General features: G+C 41.5%; 1 protein-coding gene across 2 annotated transcripts; it reads right to left on the bottom strand.

Moving 5' to 3' along the window:
• Window positions 1-6: 6 nt before the first annotated feature.
• LOC135507659 (zinc finger and BTB domain-containing protein 20-like) lies at window positions 7-14,588 on the bottom strand. Of its 2 annotated transcripts, XM_064927248.1 has the most exons (6): window positions 14,059-14,587; window positions 13,530-13,660; window positions 9,641-9,814; window positions 7,277-7,438; window positions 6,843-6,954; window positions 7-1,387 (listed from the first exon to the last, which is right to left on the bottom strand). In XM_064927248.1, the coding sequence occupies exons 1-6, from the start codon at window positions 14,339-14,341 to the stop codon at window positions 435-437; spliced, it is 1,815 nt and encodes a 604-aa protein (XP_064783320.1). In that variant the 5' UTR covers window positions 14,342-14,587; the 3' UTR covers window positions 7-434. The 2 variants fall into 2 exon arrangements, with proteins under 2 accessions (XP_064783320.1, XP_064783321.1); XM_064927249.1 differs by lacking the exon at window positions 9,641-9,814 and having other exon boundaries at window positions 14,059-14,588.
• Window positions 14,589-18,994: the final 4,406 nt, after the last annotated feature.

The raw sequence follows: 18,994 nt of genomic DNA, 5'->3' as shown, positions 1-18,994 counted from the left end.
ACAGAGTCAATTTTGTATTTAATTTCAACAACACTCACAACTTTGAAGTACATTACTTTTATTGCACAAAACGATACGTGACAAGTAGAATAACTGTTCTCACTATGCTAACACTTTACCCTCGCTTTGATGAAATTAATTTTAGAATACTTTGGATAAAATTCAACATTACCCACATCTTTACTACTTTATATCAAGTAAACATGAATTAAGGCACTATCCTCATGTCACTATAAACACCAGCATCAACTTAATAAGGGACATACTTCTCACTCTTAATCAGTGAAGCATTTTATCACACCAACCATTATCACACCAACCATCACCATATCTACTCTGCCTCATACTATTTCTTTCCCCAGTTCACTTCATCCAGTTGAAGTTCCCTATACATCCAAAACCAACTAAATTGACGACAATCAAACTACCTAGTTCTACATTACATGGGCCGTGTGCATTTTCTGCTGGTGTATCCTCAGGTAGCTTCTCTCTGAGAACCTCTTCCCACAATGCGTACAGGCGAACGGCCTCTCTCCCGTGTGGATCTTCAGGTGCATCTTCAGCTGGTGCTGGTGGGAGAACCTCTTCTCACACTGGGGACAATTGTAGGGTTTCTCCCCTGTGTGGACCCTCTGGTGCCTCTTCAGGCTGGACGAGTGGGAGAAATTGGCCCGGCATAGGTGGCAGCCGAATGGTTTCTCCCCCGTGTGCATCCTCTGGTGGATCTCCACCTGTTTAGGGAAACTGAAGGCTTTCCCACAGAACGAACACGGGAATCGCTTCTCTTTGGCGCTGCCACCTTTACTGATTCCATCTCTACTACTCTCATTTGTCAATGGGCTTGTGTAGCCATTTAGTGTTGAGGCACTGGCATTGTCTGAGTTCTGGTTTAACATTAAGAGAGTGTGAGGAGCATGAAGGCCAGGGAGTGTCTGTGTTGTCGCAGGGTCCATGTTCCAGTTGATAGATCCTATAGACGGCAGGCTGAAGGCAGCACCTGTTAGGGGGTTAACCTGAGGTGCCACCAATGTCTCTGAATCACGACTATAGGAGCAGGATGGAGCATCGCTAGAGTCTGTGTCTGTTCTCTCCCGCCGCATACGGACACCTCCCTGTCCCCGCAGACCAAGTCTACGCCTCACCCTTGTCTCAATCAGTCTGTTGTCATGGAGACTAGGTTCAGTTGTTTTGTGTTCAACTCTCTGTTTCTGGTTAACAGTGTTGTTCCCCAGACCAGAGTTGAGGATGCTGTCCCATCCACTGACCTCCACCATGTCATCTCTGGTCCTGGCCTGCTCAGTGATGTCATCCCCCGGGCCCTTGGCTGCACCCGTCTGAGTATCCAAGATGGCCGCCCAGTCTCCTCTGTTATCCTCCAGCCAATCACCTGCAGGAAGGAGTTACAAAATAGACTTCTAAACATGGCAGAGAAAACTCTACATATGGAGAAGAAAAAAAAGTAAATTACCTGGTCAAGTTCATACATTGTAATGTGTGTTTTTTAAAAACTATTTTCTACATTGTAGAATAATAGTGAAGACATCAAAACTATGAAATAACACATATGGAATCATGTAGTAAACAAAAACGTGTTTAACAAATCAAAATATATTTTATATTTGAGATTCTTAAAATAGCCACCCTTTGCCTTAATGACAGCATTGCACACTCTTGGCAGTCCCTCAACCAGCTTCACTTGAAATGCTTTTCCAACAGTCTTGAAGGAGTTCCCCCATATGCTGAGCACTTGTTGGCTGCTTTTCATTCACTCTGCGGTACAACTCATCCCAAACCATCTCAATTGGGTTGAGGTGGGTGATGGTGGAGGTCAGGTCATCTGATGCAGCACTCAATCACTCTCCATCTTGGTCAAATAACCCTTATGCAGCCTGGAGATGTGTTTTGTGTCATTGTCCTGTTGAAAAACAAATGATAGTCCCACTAAGCGCAAACCAGATGGGATGGCGTATTGCTGCAGAATGCTTTGGTACCCATGCTGGTTAAGTGTGCCTTGAATTCTAAATAAATCACAGTGTCACCAGCAAAGCACCATCACACCTCCTCCTCCATGCAGAGAACCACACATACTGAGATCATGCGTTCACCTACTCTGCGTTCCACAGAAAGATACAGCGGTTGGAACTAAAAATCAAACATTTTGACTCATCAGACCAAAGCAAAGATTTCCACCGGTCTAATGTCCATTGCTCGTGTTCCTTGGCCCAAGCAAGTCTTTTCTTCTTATTGGTGTCCTTTAGTAGAGGTTTCTATACAGCAATTTGACAATGAAGGCCTGATTCACGCAGTCTCCTCTGAACAGTTGATGTTGAGATGTGTCTGTTACTTGAACTCTGAAGCATTTATTTGGGCTGCAATTTCTGAGGCTGATAACTCTAATGAACTTATCCTCTGCTGCAGTGGAGACTCTGGGTCTTCTATTCCTGTGGCGGTCCTCATGAAAGCCAGTTTCATCATAGCTCAATGGTTTTTGCGACTGCACTTGAAGAAACTTTAAAAGTTCTTGAAATTTTTCGCATTGACTGACCTTTGTCTTAAAGTAATGATGGACTGTCGTTTCTCTTTGCTTATTTGAGCTGTTCGTGCCATAATATGGACTTGGTCTTTAACCAAATAGGGCTATCTGCTGTATACCCCCCCTACCTTGTCACAACACAAATGATTGGCTCAAACGCATTAAGGAAAGAAATTCCACAAATTAACTTTTAACAAGGCACACCTGTTAATTGAAATGCATTCCAGGTGACTACCTCATGAAGCTGGTTGAGAGAATTCCAAGAGTGTGCAAAGCGGTCATCAAGGCAAAGGGTAGCTATTTGAATAATCTCAAATATAAAATATATTTTGATTTGTTTAACACTTTTTTGGTTACTACATGATTCCATATGTGTTATTTCAATGTAGAAAATAGTAAAAATAAAGAAAAACCCTGGAATTTTTATTTTACCAGGCAAGTCAGTTAAGAACAAATTCTTATTTTCAATGACGGCGACGGCCTAGGAACAGTGGGTTAACTGCCTGTTCAGGGGCAGAACAACAGATTTGTACCTTGTCAGCTCAGGGATTTGAACTTGCAACCTTCCGGTTACTAGTCCAACTCTCTAACCACTAGGCTACCCTGCCACCGAATGAGTAAGTGTTCAAAAACTTTTCACCGGTAGTTTACATTTTATGAATTTCATCTTATGGAATGAATTTTATAAAAAAATAAAGAATAAGGGTCATCACACAGTAATTTAAAAAAAAATTGCATCTCATTGATCTTTTAGATAGAAATTATTCACCAATATTAAAGTGCCCTTTAATATAGAGCACAAAAAAAATCAGACTTGCTTATATGAATAAATACATTTATAGCCTGTGACAAAATTCAGCATTTTGACATTTCCCTTTGTACATTTTAACCCACATTTCTATACGTTTTCACCCCCATTAAGCCCTAGTTATTGTTTTGCTTTGACAAAGTAATTACTGAAGATTATTATTTGTTTCATGTGATTTTTACCTTAATTTTAACGTAAATAAATATTATTTTCAAAAGACATTGAACATCTCGTCGTGAAATCATAGTGTAAAATCAGGTGAGCTGGTTATTCTCTTTATACTCTGAGCGGGTCGAGCATAACATGTAAACCCTGTTACCTATTGTTATGAGATTTTTATGAATAATGACTAAATGATGTATACATTTAACGTAGAACTGTAACTAATTGAATTCTATCCTGTCTGATGAAGAATGGTTGTACATAGCCAAAGAATAAGTGTTAACAGACAACTTGTGGACAGACAACTTGTGACCACAGTGAAACTAACAACAGGAAAGATGTCTCGTCCCCATCCAGGGAGGGGAGAAACCGTTGGGCTTGCAGTAGATTGTGTAACATGTGGTAGCATATGATAAGCAATATGTATGTGTTGGAATGGAATTGAAAAGCAGCTTTGTCATTGTCAGAGAGGAGGAGGGACATTTAGGACGCTATGACGCTATATGTGATATATAAACGAATGTACATGGGATTATGACCAGAGCTCTCGAGAATAAACGTAACTGACTATTGTGGACTGGTCTCTATCTGTTTCATTTCAACCAGAACCTTACAATTTCTGGGTCACAGACCGAGAATTCTAATTGAAGTTCAGCTTATGAACCATGAGAATGTATATTTCTCCTAACACCTATAGATACAAATAAAAAAACAGTCTAGAAATGTTTTTTGTCTAAAGCTTGCATTTAATTTCCCCTTCCTGCTCTACACAACAAGCGTCCATTCCCCTAGGTTGAAGAACCACGTGGGGCAGAAATGAGCATTTAGATCCGGAAAGTTTCCTCTCAAGACCTCTACAAGCCATAAAGCTGAATAAAATTATACTTTACCGGTTGTCTGTGTGGTTGGTCCTTTTGCAGGTAGGAATGTATATTGTTTGTATTTACGTTTTTTATTTTCAATACTGATGCAAATTGCAGGTGACAAACACTTGCACAATGTGCCCGAGCCTAACCTAACGGCAAACACTACCAGCTGATTGCGATAAAACATGCTTCGGTCGACTACATTCGGTTATATTCGGCTATTGTCTACATATTGTGCATCACGTGCAATGTGTTAACTGATTGAAAATACAAGCGACAGAACCTACCGGCACCACAAACAGTTGGGTAAACAACACTTCCTTTTGGATACCTTATCTCCACCTCCTACTCCCAAAAGGACCAGCAGCATGAACAACCAGTAAAGTAAGTGTAAATATAATTTGATTCAACATTCTGCCTTGTAGAGACTATTTCTTTAAGACTTATATCCATGGAGTAACCATGGTAACCATCTGATTTTAGGCAACCATTCCCTGTCACAAGGGGATTCATGGCTGATTTCAGATGAATTTATCAACCCTGTTACTTTATTTGGCACTTAATAGCCTTTTATTTTATTTAACCCTTGTCTTAATTGCAGAGAAACCCCCCTAAATTATATTTTTTCAACTTGAAATTGTATTACTTTTCCTAGAGTGACCACAATATTAGAAAAAGTGAAACATCGCCTTTGTTCTTATTTCCATGAAAGCTGTACACCACTAGGGTACAAAGATTGTCTTAGGATCATTTTTGACCTGGCAAGTTATAAAACCATTTACACACCAGAAAAATCACAGACACACACAATGAGAAATTGAGATTGTGTGTGCTACTGATTGAACTCAGCCAGCAGCTCCTGAAGAGGAAGATCACCATGGTTGGCACAGTTAGAAAGAACAAGCCTGGGCTCCACCCCTGCAATCCTCACAACAAGGTGGAGAGAGGCCTTCTCGTCAAAGTTTGCCTTCACCCCCAACACTACTCTAGTTTCTTATCTCCCAAAGAGGAACAAGAATGTGGCACTCCTGAGCACACTGCACAAAACAGCTGAGATCAGTAATCGTGAGGACAGGAACCAGCCATCATCCTGGACTACAACTCCCACAAAGGAGGCGTGGACAACCTGGACACGGTGATTAGAACTTAAAGTTGCAGGAGGATGACTGCCCGCTGACTCCTGGTCATCTTCCATAATATAATTTATGTGTCCTCATACAATGCCTTTGTGATATGGAGCAAGATCAACCCTATCTGGATGCCTGATAAGCAGAACAAGAGGAGGGAGCAGCTGGAAAAGGCACTTGTAGCCCCACACATTCAAAGAAGGGAGCGCATCCCCACACAGCAGCCTCTGCAGCGCTTGTGAAAGCTGTTCAGGGGTCTGAATCTTGTCCTGATCCACCTGAGGCTGCAGCTGGGGCAGGCAAGAGGAGGAGATGCCAATTCTGCCCCCCAAAGGAGGATTGTAAAACAAATACTATGTGCTGCACATGTGAGAAATACATCTGCAACGTCCATGCACACACACTTGCATACTGTCCTACATGTGATAATTAGAGTTGATTGATTTATGTTCTTCACGTTTTTGTATCTATTATCTTATTTTATTCTTATTTATTGTTGTTGTTTATACACCTTGTGGGTGAGGTTAATAGTTAAAAAATGAGAGAAGGCTAGTATTTTGTAGTTGAATTCCTCATTGTACAGTAAATAAGAATATATCACTATGTTGCCAAAAAGGTTCAAGACGTATTGTTTCCCTTCAATAAAATGCATTCAAAACTACTTTCTGCACATTTCTGCTACTTTCTTAGGCTATACAAGTGCTATCTCTTACTGAAAAATGTATGTTTACACCTATGCAGTACCTTTAGCAACAATAATAATAAACCTCTACTTTGGTAAAGAAAACAAGTATGACAGGTGCGTTGTAATAAAAACGAGTGGAGTCCACTGATTAAATGCAGTCTTTCTGCATTGTCAACAGGGATAGCACAGATATTCACAAAGTTTGTGATGAATGACAGGTTGTTTGTTCATGCAAAATAGATTTGGGGTTTAAAATTAAATTAAGATGCTTTATTTTAAGGGTTTAGTGAAGGGGGGGAGGGGTCTTTTTTTACCCTTAGGACATGGGGAGTATACAGAATGTTAAGACTACACAAGGGTTAACCTCTTGAGATAGGGAAAAAATATTTTTTTATTTAATTGAATATGTGCTCATTATTTTTTACACCAAGTTACACTACTCAAAAGCCACCTAATTGGTGGAACGGACCTAATAGCCAGAAGCATCACTATTCCCATTGAAGAGCTATTAACAGGCAGTTAACCCACTGTTCCTAGGCCATCATTGAAAATAAGAATTTGTTCTTAACTGACCTGCCTAGTTAAATAAAGGTAAAATAAATGTAAAAAATAAAAATGAAGATCTATTACTGTATGTAGGCTATATGTATTTCTCCCTTACCTTGCTCCCCCATCTTTAGTCCACTCAGCAGGTCAGTGCTTTCTGGTTCATCTTCTGTTGTCTCCTCTTTGACCAGCATCAGATCAGGCTTCCCATCCTCCATGTCTACTGACTGTAAGAGGTACAGAAAAACATTGTGTTGGATCAAGAAATCTGATATGAGCATCTTCAGATTGGGAAATGAGGGACTGCTATGAGTCCTATGCAAAAATGTAAGTTGATTTTATTACTTGACTGTCTTTAATGATTTGATCATTCAAAAGACATGGTCCCACACTTAAGACAAAAAGTGGTGATCTAGGATCTGTACATATAATCTTATTCATTATGATCCAAAAGGCAAAACTGATGCAGATTAGCACTCACACTGAGAAGCTTTGTGGATTCAGGCCCTGACCTAATACCATTCAGACTCTAGTTTACATTGGGCTCACCTCAGTGAGACTGTAAGTGGTCCTGTGCTGCTCAGCTGATTCCTCTGTGGGTTCAGGAGAAGGTGTAGTCTGGTTGTCCTCCATGACCATGGTTCCCTCAGGGTTCCCCAGACTCTCCTCACACCCCTCCTCCTTCACCAGCACCATCTCTGGACCCTCCTCCTGGAAGAGACAGGTGATTCTCTCAGGTTACATACACACAGGACATTTCTGGAAGCATTTTAATTTATGTGACATTTGAGAAATGTACCAGACCCATATGCATTGGGTGCGTAACCTGATTAGGCCGTCCACCCACAGTGCTCAGAATGACAGAAATTACATTTAGACTATGGTAATTCATCTCAATAGAACGTCCTTCTTACCGAATTCCGATGCGCACTTTGAAGAATAAGAAGAATGTTAGGATAACTGTCCACATGTACTTTTCTTTCAGCCAACAAGATGAGTAACCAACAGCAGAATCACTAGCCTATGTCAAGACTACACCCCACAGTAGAAAAGTGTACCTGTTCTATTGGTCAGCTTGTCGTTCTGTGCGAGTAAGAAATAGCCTATTCCAAACAGACTTTGGGACACTTGTGGGACGAAAGATCCCAAATTCATACAACCAGTAGGCCTAGGCTACATAAGAAAAACGTTCAATCGCAATGAGGCAGATACAACAAATCAGAACGTTTACCTTAAAATGTTGATAAACTATTATTTCTTCACATTATGAGCACAGCAATGTGCATAAGACAGTGTGCAAATTGTCGTTCCATAATGCAATTAGCGGGACAACACGAGTCATCAAAAGTGCACTGCACATGAGCGCGTTAAAACAGTTTTGAAGACACGATTAAAAAGAGCTACTGTTTTAAATTCTCAACTGGTAATTGAAGCGAGCTTCCCATTCGCCATTCAGCGCATCACACACCACTTGCAATGTGAACTGGAGGCATTATGCTGTTTGAAACATTAACGTTTTACTTCATATTATGAGCTTTAGGTGCATTTAGTAAGAGTATATTGGTTATAAAGTGCTGTTGGGTTTATGCAGAATAGGGTGAGATCAGATGTGATGTATACTGAAGAGAGTCTCAATGAAAGTGTTAGAATGAAAAGTCCCATTTTGTGTTTATTAAACAAACAAGTGTTAAATACACCATATGAAAACCACACATACACATCTCAACAAAAAAATCTGCATGAACTTGATGAATTGCATTCATTTTCTTTTGAATGGAAGTAATAAAATAGGCATTTGTGACCACCATATAGCTTACAAAGTACAAACACAATACGGTAACAGATTTTTAGGCTAAAATATCACACAATGTCTAGATGCAATATTCAACCCAGGAATATTCAACACTGAAATCTGTTACTCTCGGTATTCCAAATGCATCTGTGGATCTTTTATGCTGACAACAATGACAAATAATCTTTGTCTTTAATGCAGGATTTGATCTACATGTCAGAAGACCTTTCTCCCGTGTGGACCTTCAGGTGCATCTTCAGGTTACCAGCCTGGGCGAAGCGCATGTGACACTGGGTACAGCTGTAGGGTTTTTCCCCCGTGTGGACCCTTTGGTGCCTCTTCAGGGTGCAAGCCTGGGCGAAGCGCATGTGACACTGGGTACAGCTGAAGGGTTTCTCCCCCGTGTGGACCCTCTGGTGAATCTCCACCTTCTGGGGGCAGCTGAAGCCTTTGTTACAGAACATGCAGAGGAACCGTTTCTCTTTACTATTGCCCGATGTGGTGCCCCCTCCCTGAGCCTGAGCTCTTGCCCTTTTGTTTGAGTTCAATGCCTGATCAAAAAGGACGCGACCATGTGAATCGGAAGGTGCCATCGACGTGGACACTGGGTCGCAATCCCTGAAAGTGAGTAAAGGGGAGTGGGTCACGACATTTACATTTTTTTCTATGCTTTCACTATAGTCTAAGAAGTCACTGGTGTTGCCTTGCGAGTGTCCTTCTCTTAAATGAGTCTCGTCTGCATTCCATGTCAGAGGTGCATCACCCTCCACTTTTACAGTCACCTCATCTATGACTATAACCTCCCCTTTCTTATCTAGGGACCCTTCAGAGTAGACACTACCACTGTACCGGTCCATTTCCCCTCTCATTGGATTAGTCTGTGTATCTAAGCCCACAGGAATGTCACCAGGTATCATCTCTGTCGCTGTAGCATATGAACAGGACGGATCATTACCAGCCTGTAACGCATCACCTGTGTCCTGATGGGATAGAACCGTCCTTGGGCTACCATAAAATAAATACTCTGAGCGGGGAGCAGGAGGACAGCCCAGTTGCCCGAGCCCCAATAAAGTCTCGGTGTCTGTCTCTGACTTGAGGCCGTCGTTCAGCGTTCCACTGACCTCCGTGATGCTGCATCGGGTCCTGGGCTGCGTTGGGGTAGTGGTGGTGTCCTCCATGGCTAAAGGGGGCGCCACTCCAGCCGCTGCTCCAGTCTGGATGTCTCTGCTGTGCCGCGGGTCCTCCTCTCCTTCAGACCTCTCCAGCTTGACCCCAGGACCTGCAGCATCTGCATCCTGACACAAGAAGTATGTGTGTTTTAATGGGCTTCACGCTTATATCATCAAATTCATTGGAACGTGGTCAAATAAGATAGTGTCTTCATAAAGTACAGTGGGGCAAAAAAGTATTTAGCCAGCCAAAAATTTTGCAAGTTCTCCCACTTAAAAAGATGAGGCCTGTAATTTCAACTATGACAGACAAAATGAGAAGAAAAAAAATCCAGAAAATCACATTGTAGGATTTTTTATGAATTTATTTGCAAATTATGGTGGAAAATAAGAAGACTGAATCTGCAATAGGTAAGCAGCTTGATTTGAAGAAAACAACTGTGGGAGCAATTATTAGGAAATGGAAGACATACAAGACCACTGATAATCTCCCTTGATCTGGGGCTCCATGCAAGATCTCACCCCGTGGGGTCAAAATGATCACAAGAACGGTGAGCAAAAATCCCAGAACCACACAGGGGGATCTAGTGAATGACCTGCAGAGAGCTGGGACCAAAGTAACAAAGCCTACCATCAGTAACACACTATGCCGACCGGGACTCAAATCCTGCAGTGCCAGACGTGTCCCCCTGCTTAAACCAGTACATGTCCAGGCCCGTCTGAAGTTTGCTTGAGAGCATTCGGATGATCCAGAAGAAGTTTGGGAGAATGTCATATGGTCAGATGAAACCAAAAATATAACTTTTTGGTAAAAACTCAACTCGTCGTGTTTGGAGGACAAAGAATGCCGAGTTGCATCCAAAGAACACCATACCTACTCTGAAGCATGGGGGTGGAAACACCATGCTTTGGGGCTGTTTTTCTGCAAAGGGACCAGGACGACTGATCCATGTAAAGGAAAGAATGAATGGGGCATGTATCGTGAGATTTTGAGTGAAAACCTCCTTCAATCAACAAGGGCATTGAAGATGAAACGTGGCTGGGTCTTTCAGCATGACAATGATCCCAAACACACTGCCCGGGCAATGAAGGAGTGGCTTCGTAAGAAGCATTTCAAGGTCCTGGAGCGGCCTAGCCAGTCTCCAGATCCCAATCCCAAAGAAAATCTTTGGAGGGAGTTGAAAGTCTGTGTTGCCCAGCAACAGCCCCAAAACATCACTGCTCTAGAGGAGATCTGCATGGAGGAATGGGCCAAAATACCAGCAACAGTGTGTGAAAACCTTGTGAAGACTTACAGAAAATGTTTGACCTCTGTCATTGCCAACAAAGGGTATATAACAAAGTATTGAGATAAACTTTTGTTATTGACCAAATACTTATTTTCCACCATAATTTGCAAATAAATTCATTAAAAATCCTACAATGGGATTTTCTGGATTTTTTTCCTCATTTTGTCTGTCATAGTTGAAGTGTACCTATGATGAAAATTACAGGCCTCTCATCTTTTTAAGTGGGAGAACTTGCACAATTGGTGGCTGACTAAATACTTTTTTGCCCCACTGTATGTATACCTCTTGACTTATTCCACATGTTGTTGTTACAGCCTGAATTCAAATGTATTAAATTGATTGTTTTTCCTCGCCCATCTATACACAATACAACATGATGCCAAAGTGAAAACATATTTTTAGAAATGTTAGCAAATTTATTGAAAATGAAATACAGAAATATCTCATTTGCTTAGGTATTCACACCCATGAGTCAAAACATGTTAGAATCACCTTTGGCAGCGGTTACAGCTGTGAATCTTTCTAGGTAAGTCTAAGAGCCTTGCACAGCTCGATTGTACTGTATAATATTTGCACATTATTCTTTTTTAAATTCTTCAAGCTGTCAAGTTGGTTGTTGATCATTGTTAGACAGCCATTTTCAAGTCTTGCCATAGATTTTCAAGATGATTTAAGTCAAAACTTTAACTAGGCCACTCAGGAACATTCAATGTAATCTTGCTAAGCAACTCCAATGTATATTTGGCCTTGTGTTTTAAGTTATTGTCCTGCTGAAAGCTGAATTTGTCTTCCATTGTCTGTTGGAAAGCAGACTGAACCAGGTTTTCCACTAGGATTTTGCCTGTGCTTAGCTCTATACCGCTACTTTTTATCCAAAAAAAACTCCCTAGTCCTTGCCGATGACAAGCACACCCATATCATGATGCAGCCACCACCATGCCTGAAAATATGAAGAACGACACTCAGTAATGTGTAGTGTTTGCCCCAAACATAACACTTTGTATTCAGGACATAAAGTTAATTTCTTTGCAGATATACAGTGCCTTCGGAAAGTATATAGACACCTTGACATTTTCCACTACAGCTTGTAGCATCATACCCAAGAAGACTCAAGGCTGTAATCACTGCCAAAGGTGCTTCAAAGTACTGAGTAAAGGGTCTCAATACTTAAGTAAATTTCATCAGTTTAAAAAATATACATAAATTAGCAAAAATGGCTAAAATCCTGTTTCTGCTTTGTAATTATGGGGTATTGTGTGTAGATTGATGGGGGGACAATTTAATCCATTTTTGAATAAAGCTGTAACCTAACAGTATGTGGAAAAAGTCAAGAGGTCTGAATACTTTCCGAAGGCACTGTGCGTTAGTGTCTTACTGCAAACAGGATGCATGTTTTGTTATATTTGTATTCTGTAACAGGCTTCCTTCTTTTAACTCTGTCATTTACGTTAGTATTGTGGAGTAACTACAATGTTGTTGATTCATCCCCAGATTTCTCCTTTCACACCCATTAAACTCTTAACTGTTTTAAAAATCACAATCGGCCTGATGGTGAAATCGCTGACCAGTTTCCTTCCTCTCGGGCAACGGCATTAGGAAGGTTGTCTGTATCTTTGCAGTGACTGGGTGTATTGATACACCATCTAAAGCCTAATTAATTACTTCACCATGCTCAAAGGTGCCCTTCTTTGCGAGGCATGGAAAAACCTCCCTGGTCTTTGTGGTTGAATATGTGGTTTGATAATCACTGCTCGATTGAGGGACCTTAAAGATAATTTTATGTGTGGGAAACAGAAATGGGCGAGTTATTCAAAAACCATGTTAACCTCTATTATTGAACACGGAATATGTCCACGCACATTTGTACTCCTGAACTTATTTAGGCTTGCCATAACAAAAACTTTACTCACTACATTTCAGCTTTTAATTTTGTATTAATTACTCAAATGTTCTACAAACAAAATTCCACTTTGACATTATGGGGTATTGTGTAGAGATCAAAATCTAAATGTAATACATTTTCAATTCAGGCTGTAAAAAGTAAGACACATCGGTGAAAGTTATTAAAAGTCTCATTTGAACTACAACTCAGCAGCCTTGTTAGCGTGCCTGCTCAAGTTGAGGACTTACAGGACGATAAAAACCTTTAAATTACAGTCCATTTGATGTGCTTTATATTAGATTATGCTGGAGCATTTTTACTGAACATTGCCAGCCAGTACTTTAAGAAAATGATAAACATTAAATTTTTCGGCTTTGTGCTTCTTCTTGGTTGTCAAATACGTTGAAAACTGGCATAGGGTAAGTAAATTACCTCAGATACACATACATTTGATATATATACATTTGATATATATATCAATGTAACTTTTAAGCAAATTTGTAACCTACAAAACGAGGGACCATGGATAACAATGTTGAAGGGAAGTCTTTCAAGCTCCCCTAAGACAGAAATCTGAAGTGAATAGCTGAGGGGAGCCTTTCTGAAACAAACGGGCCACATTTGATTTACAAAACGACTGTAATTTTTAATACAACACTATTACACTAACCTCTATCATGATAACGTGCTGGGTTGAGGTTCCACTCCCCTCATCAACCGTGATTGGTTGGTCATCTCGCCATGCATTGGGTCCCACTGGCTTCACAAAATTTATTTGGCCTCCAGTGAGATGTCCGCCACCTGAAAGAGTGATTGAGGAGATGAGGTGGTTTGATTAGCGACTGTCTATGCTCAACAGTATATTCCCACTATTGACAGTTGACACTGTCTAGAATTGGCAAGAATATAAGGTATCACTTCTCATAACTGCTTGATATTCTATTTATTGATTGATGTATTATATTCCAAGCATCACATTGTTTTCATTGAGTAAATAGGAAACACAGTAGATCAAGACCTGGTTAGAATATGAAATTGTCTTTGCGCAAGATAGCTAAGTTTACTATTGCATACTATCCTACACATGACCAAGACCGAATTCTGGGTAACACATCTGGACACAGAGGGGAACGGGCACTGAGCTACTGTATATATGAACAGAAACAGGCCGCGCAGCCTCCGCCTTCTGCAAAAAGTACCTCTTGCCATTCCTCTGTATTGGTCGAGGATCTTGCCACTACTGGGACGACTGGCGAGGACGCGCTCTCGCATTGTCCTGTCGGCGCGCTCCCGTGTCACCTTCAGTTCCTGAAGCTGTAATTTCCTGCGCAATGCCCTGTTCTGTTTCTGGCTTTCAGAAATTTCCAAACGAAACACTGCATAGTCGTCATCTACGAGTTTACAGATCTCTGCCACGGCTGCATTCGCTAGCACCTCCATGATGGAGGCTATTTGCGTGTGAAAAACCATACAGTTAGCCATTGTTAGCAGCTAGCGTTACCTATAACGTCTATCAACCAAGTCCTGTCTCCAACGCGAATTAAAGACTACATGGCGTAAGTATGTGATGCAGTGTAGTTAAAATAATAATATTTTATGTTCCATGACGTTAATAAACGTCTAAATAACAACAATAAAAACGCTAACGTGGAAATTGTTCTTGGTCACTGTTCACTTCCGTTTACAGTGAAGAGAAATGTTATTGGTTAGCGTCGTAGCGCAAAGGGTGTGCCTAAATGAAAAGGGTATGCGCGCTGTTCTTCGATGAGGTTTAACGGCGGTTGGCATCCAAATATGTTGCATTACCGCCACCTACTAGACTGGAGTACAACTCACTTATACTTTGCTTGAAAAAAATGTATAAATACCCTTTCACCCTTACACTCACCAAAAAATGTAATAAATATAACACCACCCTACTCCCCTATTTAAATATATTTAGTCCTACCTTATGCCAACAACCGGAAATGATGGGACATCACTTAACACACCCTGTAACTCTTCTGATGTCAAGTCTCGCACACCCAAATACCTCTCTGCAGCTGCCACCAAAACCTCAATTTTCTGCGGATTACGTTACATCCCTGCAGTACAGTTGATAACCATTGTTATACATGCTAAAAAAAACAATCTTACTGAAACATATATCCCTAATTGGCCTAACCCTCTGTACTGGTACAGTTCTACTACTCACGCCACTCCTCTCAGGATCCCTCCCCCTTGACCCATCTTCCTCTACTTTCTTCATTGCCTCAGCATAAGACAACTTTTGCACTACTCTAACCCTGGAAACCTCAACCTGAGTCTCTTGCACGGTAGATTTCTGATCTCCAGCCCCAAGGGCATCCCTACAATTCACACATACCACTACTTTTCCCAATGCTACACATTCCTTTGTCTCATGCCCTTCTGCACACTTCTCACACCTAGGAACCTCACTCCTACACACTGCTGCCACATGCCCATAAGCTTGACACCTGTAACATCTTAATGTAACATCACTTTGTCTGGCAAAGACTCAACATAAAAATTCAAAAGAACAGAAAATGACTTCTGTTTCACCACTCTCGCCACCCTGTCTGTGTCGCATCAAACAACAAGCATCACAAACACCGGGAATCTTCCCCTTAAGTTGGTCAACTTTTACATGTACTGCTACCCCGGTGATCACTCCTTTCAATGGTACCCTTTTCTTGGGAGCGAAACAATTCACATTTCTTGCCCCCATTCGTTTAACGGCGAGCGCCTTCTCCCTTTGACCAGCAGTAACACAAACAATTATCAGAAGACCACTTCTGGTTACCCTCACTGATTCCACAGCACCCAACTATGTTTTCACCCACCCTGAAACCACACATGGATCAGCCAAAAGGCAAGGGTCCAATTTTTAAAAAACTTCACTCCTACTGGCACAGACTCATCTTTATTCTGACCCGCGGTGCAAGCCTCTGGGTCCGAGAACTTCACCACACCTACCACCTCTGATACTTTGACCTCATTCACTTCCATTTCTCCTCCTGTCTTCAGCTCTCTGCTTACACTTTCTACAATTCTTCTTTAACAAACCATCTCTTATTTAACAAACCACCTTTTTTCGCCATTATTAACCAACTCAAGCTCACCGACTTCTTCCCTCTCTCTCTTAGACCTCCTCTGCCACTATTTTCCCCTCCATTCCTCCTCCGTATTCCAAGTATACGTCTCCTTCTGATAATACTGCACTTCTCCTGACATACATCTTGTTCTTGCTTTCTCTCAAGGGACACCATTTAACCGGCTGTCACAATCTCCGTACAATCAGCACGAACCCCTCGGGATGTAGCGCACAACATTGCATCCCACTTTTAAAGCAGCTGCTTCGTCTTGATGTTATTCTTTATCAAAAGCTACCGCAACGCTTTCTATTTCAAACAAGCGCGCTCTTCCAACCACCATCCCCTTGTTGATAGCTCACTCTGGACGCGTACTCTCGGCTACATCACTTCCTTGAGTCCCCGCGCTGTTCTTTGAAATATGGAAGTGCTTATTACATTACACATCAAGGCCCTCGCTGGCCAATCAGAACCTGTTCCATGGCTAAATATGTGGTTGCTTCAAGTTGTTTAAGGTCTTTCATATATTGATTTTTTGTTATCAGGGAGAGGCTATATATCTAGCTTATAAGAAAATATATATTTATATATGTTTGGCTGGAATTATGTTGTTTGTAATCCCTTTAGCTTTGCTAACTAGCTTGCTGGCTAGTTACAAAGTTTAGCTGGCTAGTTAACTACAGTAGTTGGCTACTACCATCAAGTTGTTGTGTTATATTAAGCCTGTTTCAACGTTTGCAGAATGCATACTGGCATTTGAATTTAGCACAGGAAAAGGGAATCTGGATACAATGTGGACACCATAGACACATTTTAACGTTTGTGTGGATGCATGACGTTGTCGGAATTCCATGATAGGAACTCCATGATCAGAATACAAAAGCTGCATTAACTGTCAAGTCTAGACATGGCCTCAGAACTGACTGAAACAAATCCGTTCGTCCCCACTCAACTCTTGCTGTGCGACATAGTCCCAGTCGGTATTAGATAGAACAGATGGGCAAGTCCTCGGGGGCCGGAGTGGGTGTCACACTTTTACCCCATCCCTAGCAAACATCCCTAAACTAATTGCATTCTAAACTGATTTTTAGACTTTTACTGTGAAAAGTACACAAACGAAAATGTTTTAAAAAAAACACGTTTTGAGCAAAATAGTGTTTTTTAGACAACTGCAAATCTGTGATGTCATCGGCCTCCACCCTTGCTTGAGGAACATTTAGCAGACGCACTTATCCAGAGTGACTTAAAGGAGAAATTAGGGTTAAGGGCCTTGCTCAAGAGCACATTGGCAGACTTTTCACCTAGTCATCTCGGGGATTTGAACCAACAACCCGGTCCAAAGCTCCTAACCGCTAGGCTACCTGCCGCACCTGACAGCCATGTGTAGCTGGCAGCATGTATCTGAGACAAATAATTTGGCCAACAATCTCTCATGACACCACATGTTCCATGACCGTAACATTCTTATTTACATTTTCAGTAATTGCCTCAGAACTTGCCCATGATACCCATTAAAATTCCTTCTCAGAGAGTATTCTTGAGTGACCCCTTCTACATGATCACTGACACCTTCAACTTTGAGGGTAGCTATGAAAACTATGCATGATTATTCAGCATTTTACAGACAAGAAACTACCGGACATTCACCCCCCTTAACTTCTTACGGCTAGGGGTTCACGTAGCGGCACACCTCGACAACATTCCGCTGAAAAGGCAGCATGCGAGATTCAATTATTATTTTTTTATATGTAACTTTCATACATTAACAAGTGCAATACACCAAATGAAAGAAACATCTTGTTAAAAAGGCTTTTACAGCGAAAACACAAGATAGGATTATGTTAGGTCAGAGCCAAGTCACAAAAACACACACAGCCATTTTTCCAGCCAAAGAAAGGAGTCACAAAAAGCAGAAATATAGATAAAATGAATCACTAACCTTTGATGATCTTCATCAGATGACACTCATAGGACATCATGTTACACAATACATGTATGTTTTGTTCGATAAAGTGCATATTTATATCCAAAAATCTCAGTTTACATTGGTGCGTTACGTTCATTAATGATTTACTTCCAAAACATCCAGTGATTTTGCAGAGAGCCACATCAATTACAGAAATACTCATAATAAACATTGATAAAAGATACAAGTGTTATTCACGGAATTAAAGATATACTTCTCCTGAATGCAACCGCTGTCAGATTTTTTAAAAACTGAAAAAGCAAACCATGCAATAATCTGAGTATGGCGCATGGCAGATATCCGCCATGTTGGAGTCAACAGAAGTCAGAAATAGCGTTATAAATTGTTATATACTTGAGTGAAGACCCAAAAGCGGTTTTAACAGAAAACAGAGTTCTTTAATGAAAAAACAGGAATGGCATAAATCCTCTTCCAACGTAGTCAATGGAACAAAAAGAACGTTAGTATAATGCAGGATGCACCTGCCAGGCAGACTCCGACAGGATAGGACAAGGTGGAAGCAAACGCGACGACAGCTTGCTTCTGGCATCAAAAACACAAACAAGAATCAGACACTGAAAGTAGCAGGAACAGAGAGAGAAATAGAGACCTAATCAGAGGGGGAAGAGAGAACAGGTGTGAAAGAGTGAATGAGCTAGTTAGGGGAGATGTAGAACAGCTGAAGAATGAGAGACAGAGAAGGTAACCTAAAAAGACCAGCAGAGAGAGACAGAGTGAAGAGAAAGGACAGGAACAGACATAACAAGACATGACAGTACCCCCCACTCACCGAGCGCCTCCTGGCGCACTCGAGGAGGAAACCTGGCGGCAACGGAGGAAATCATCGATCAGCGAACGGTCCAGCACGTCCCGAGAGGGAACCCAACTCCTCTCCTCAGGACCGTACCCCTCCCAATCCACTAGGTACTGATGACCACGGCCCGAGGGCGCATGTCCAAAATCTTACGAACCCTGTAGATGGGTGCGCCCTCGACAAGGATGGGGGGGGGGGAGGGACGAGCGGGGGCGCGAAGAACGGGCTTAACACAGGAGACATGGAAGACCGGGTGAACGCGA

The sequence above is a fragment of the Oncorhynchus masou genome, chromosome 21, assembly GCF_036934945.1.
Source record: "Oncorhynchus masou masou isolate Uvic2021 chromosome 21, UVic_Omas_1.1, whole genome shotgun sequence".
Classification (NCBI taxonomy): Eukaryota; Metazoa; Chordata; class Actinopteri; order Salmoniformes; family Salmonidae; genus Oncorhynchus; species Oncorhynchus masou.
This window is presented reverse-complemented; position numbering and strand designations above follow the sequence as displayed.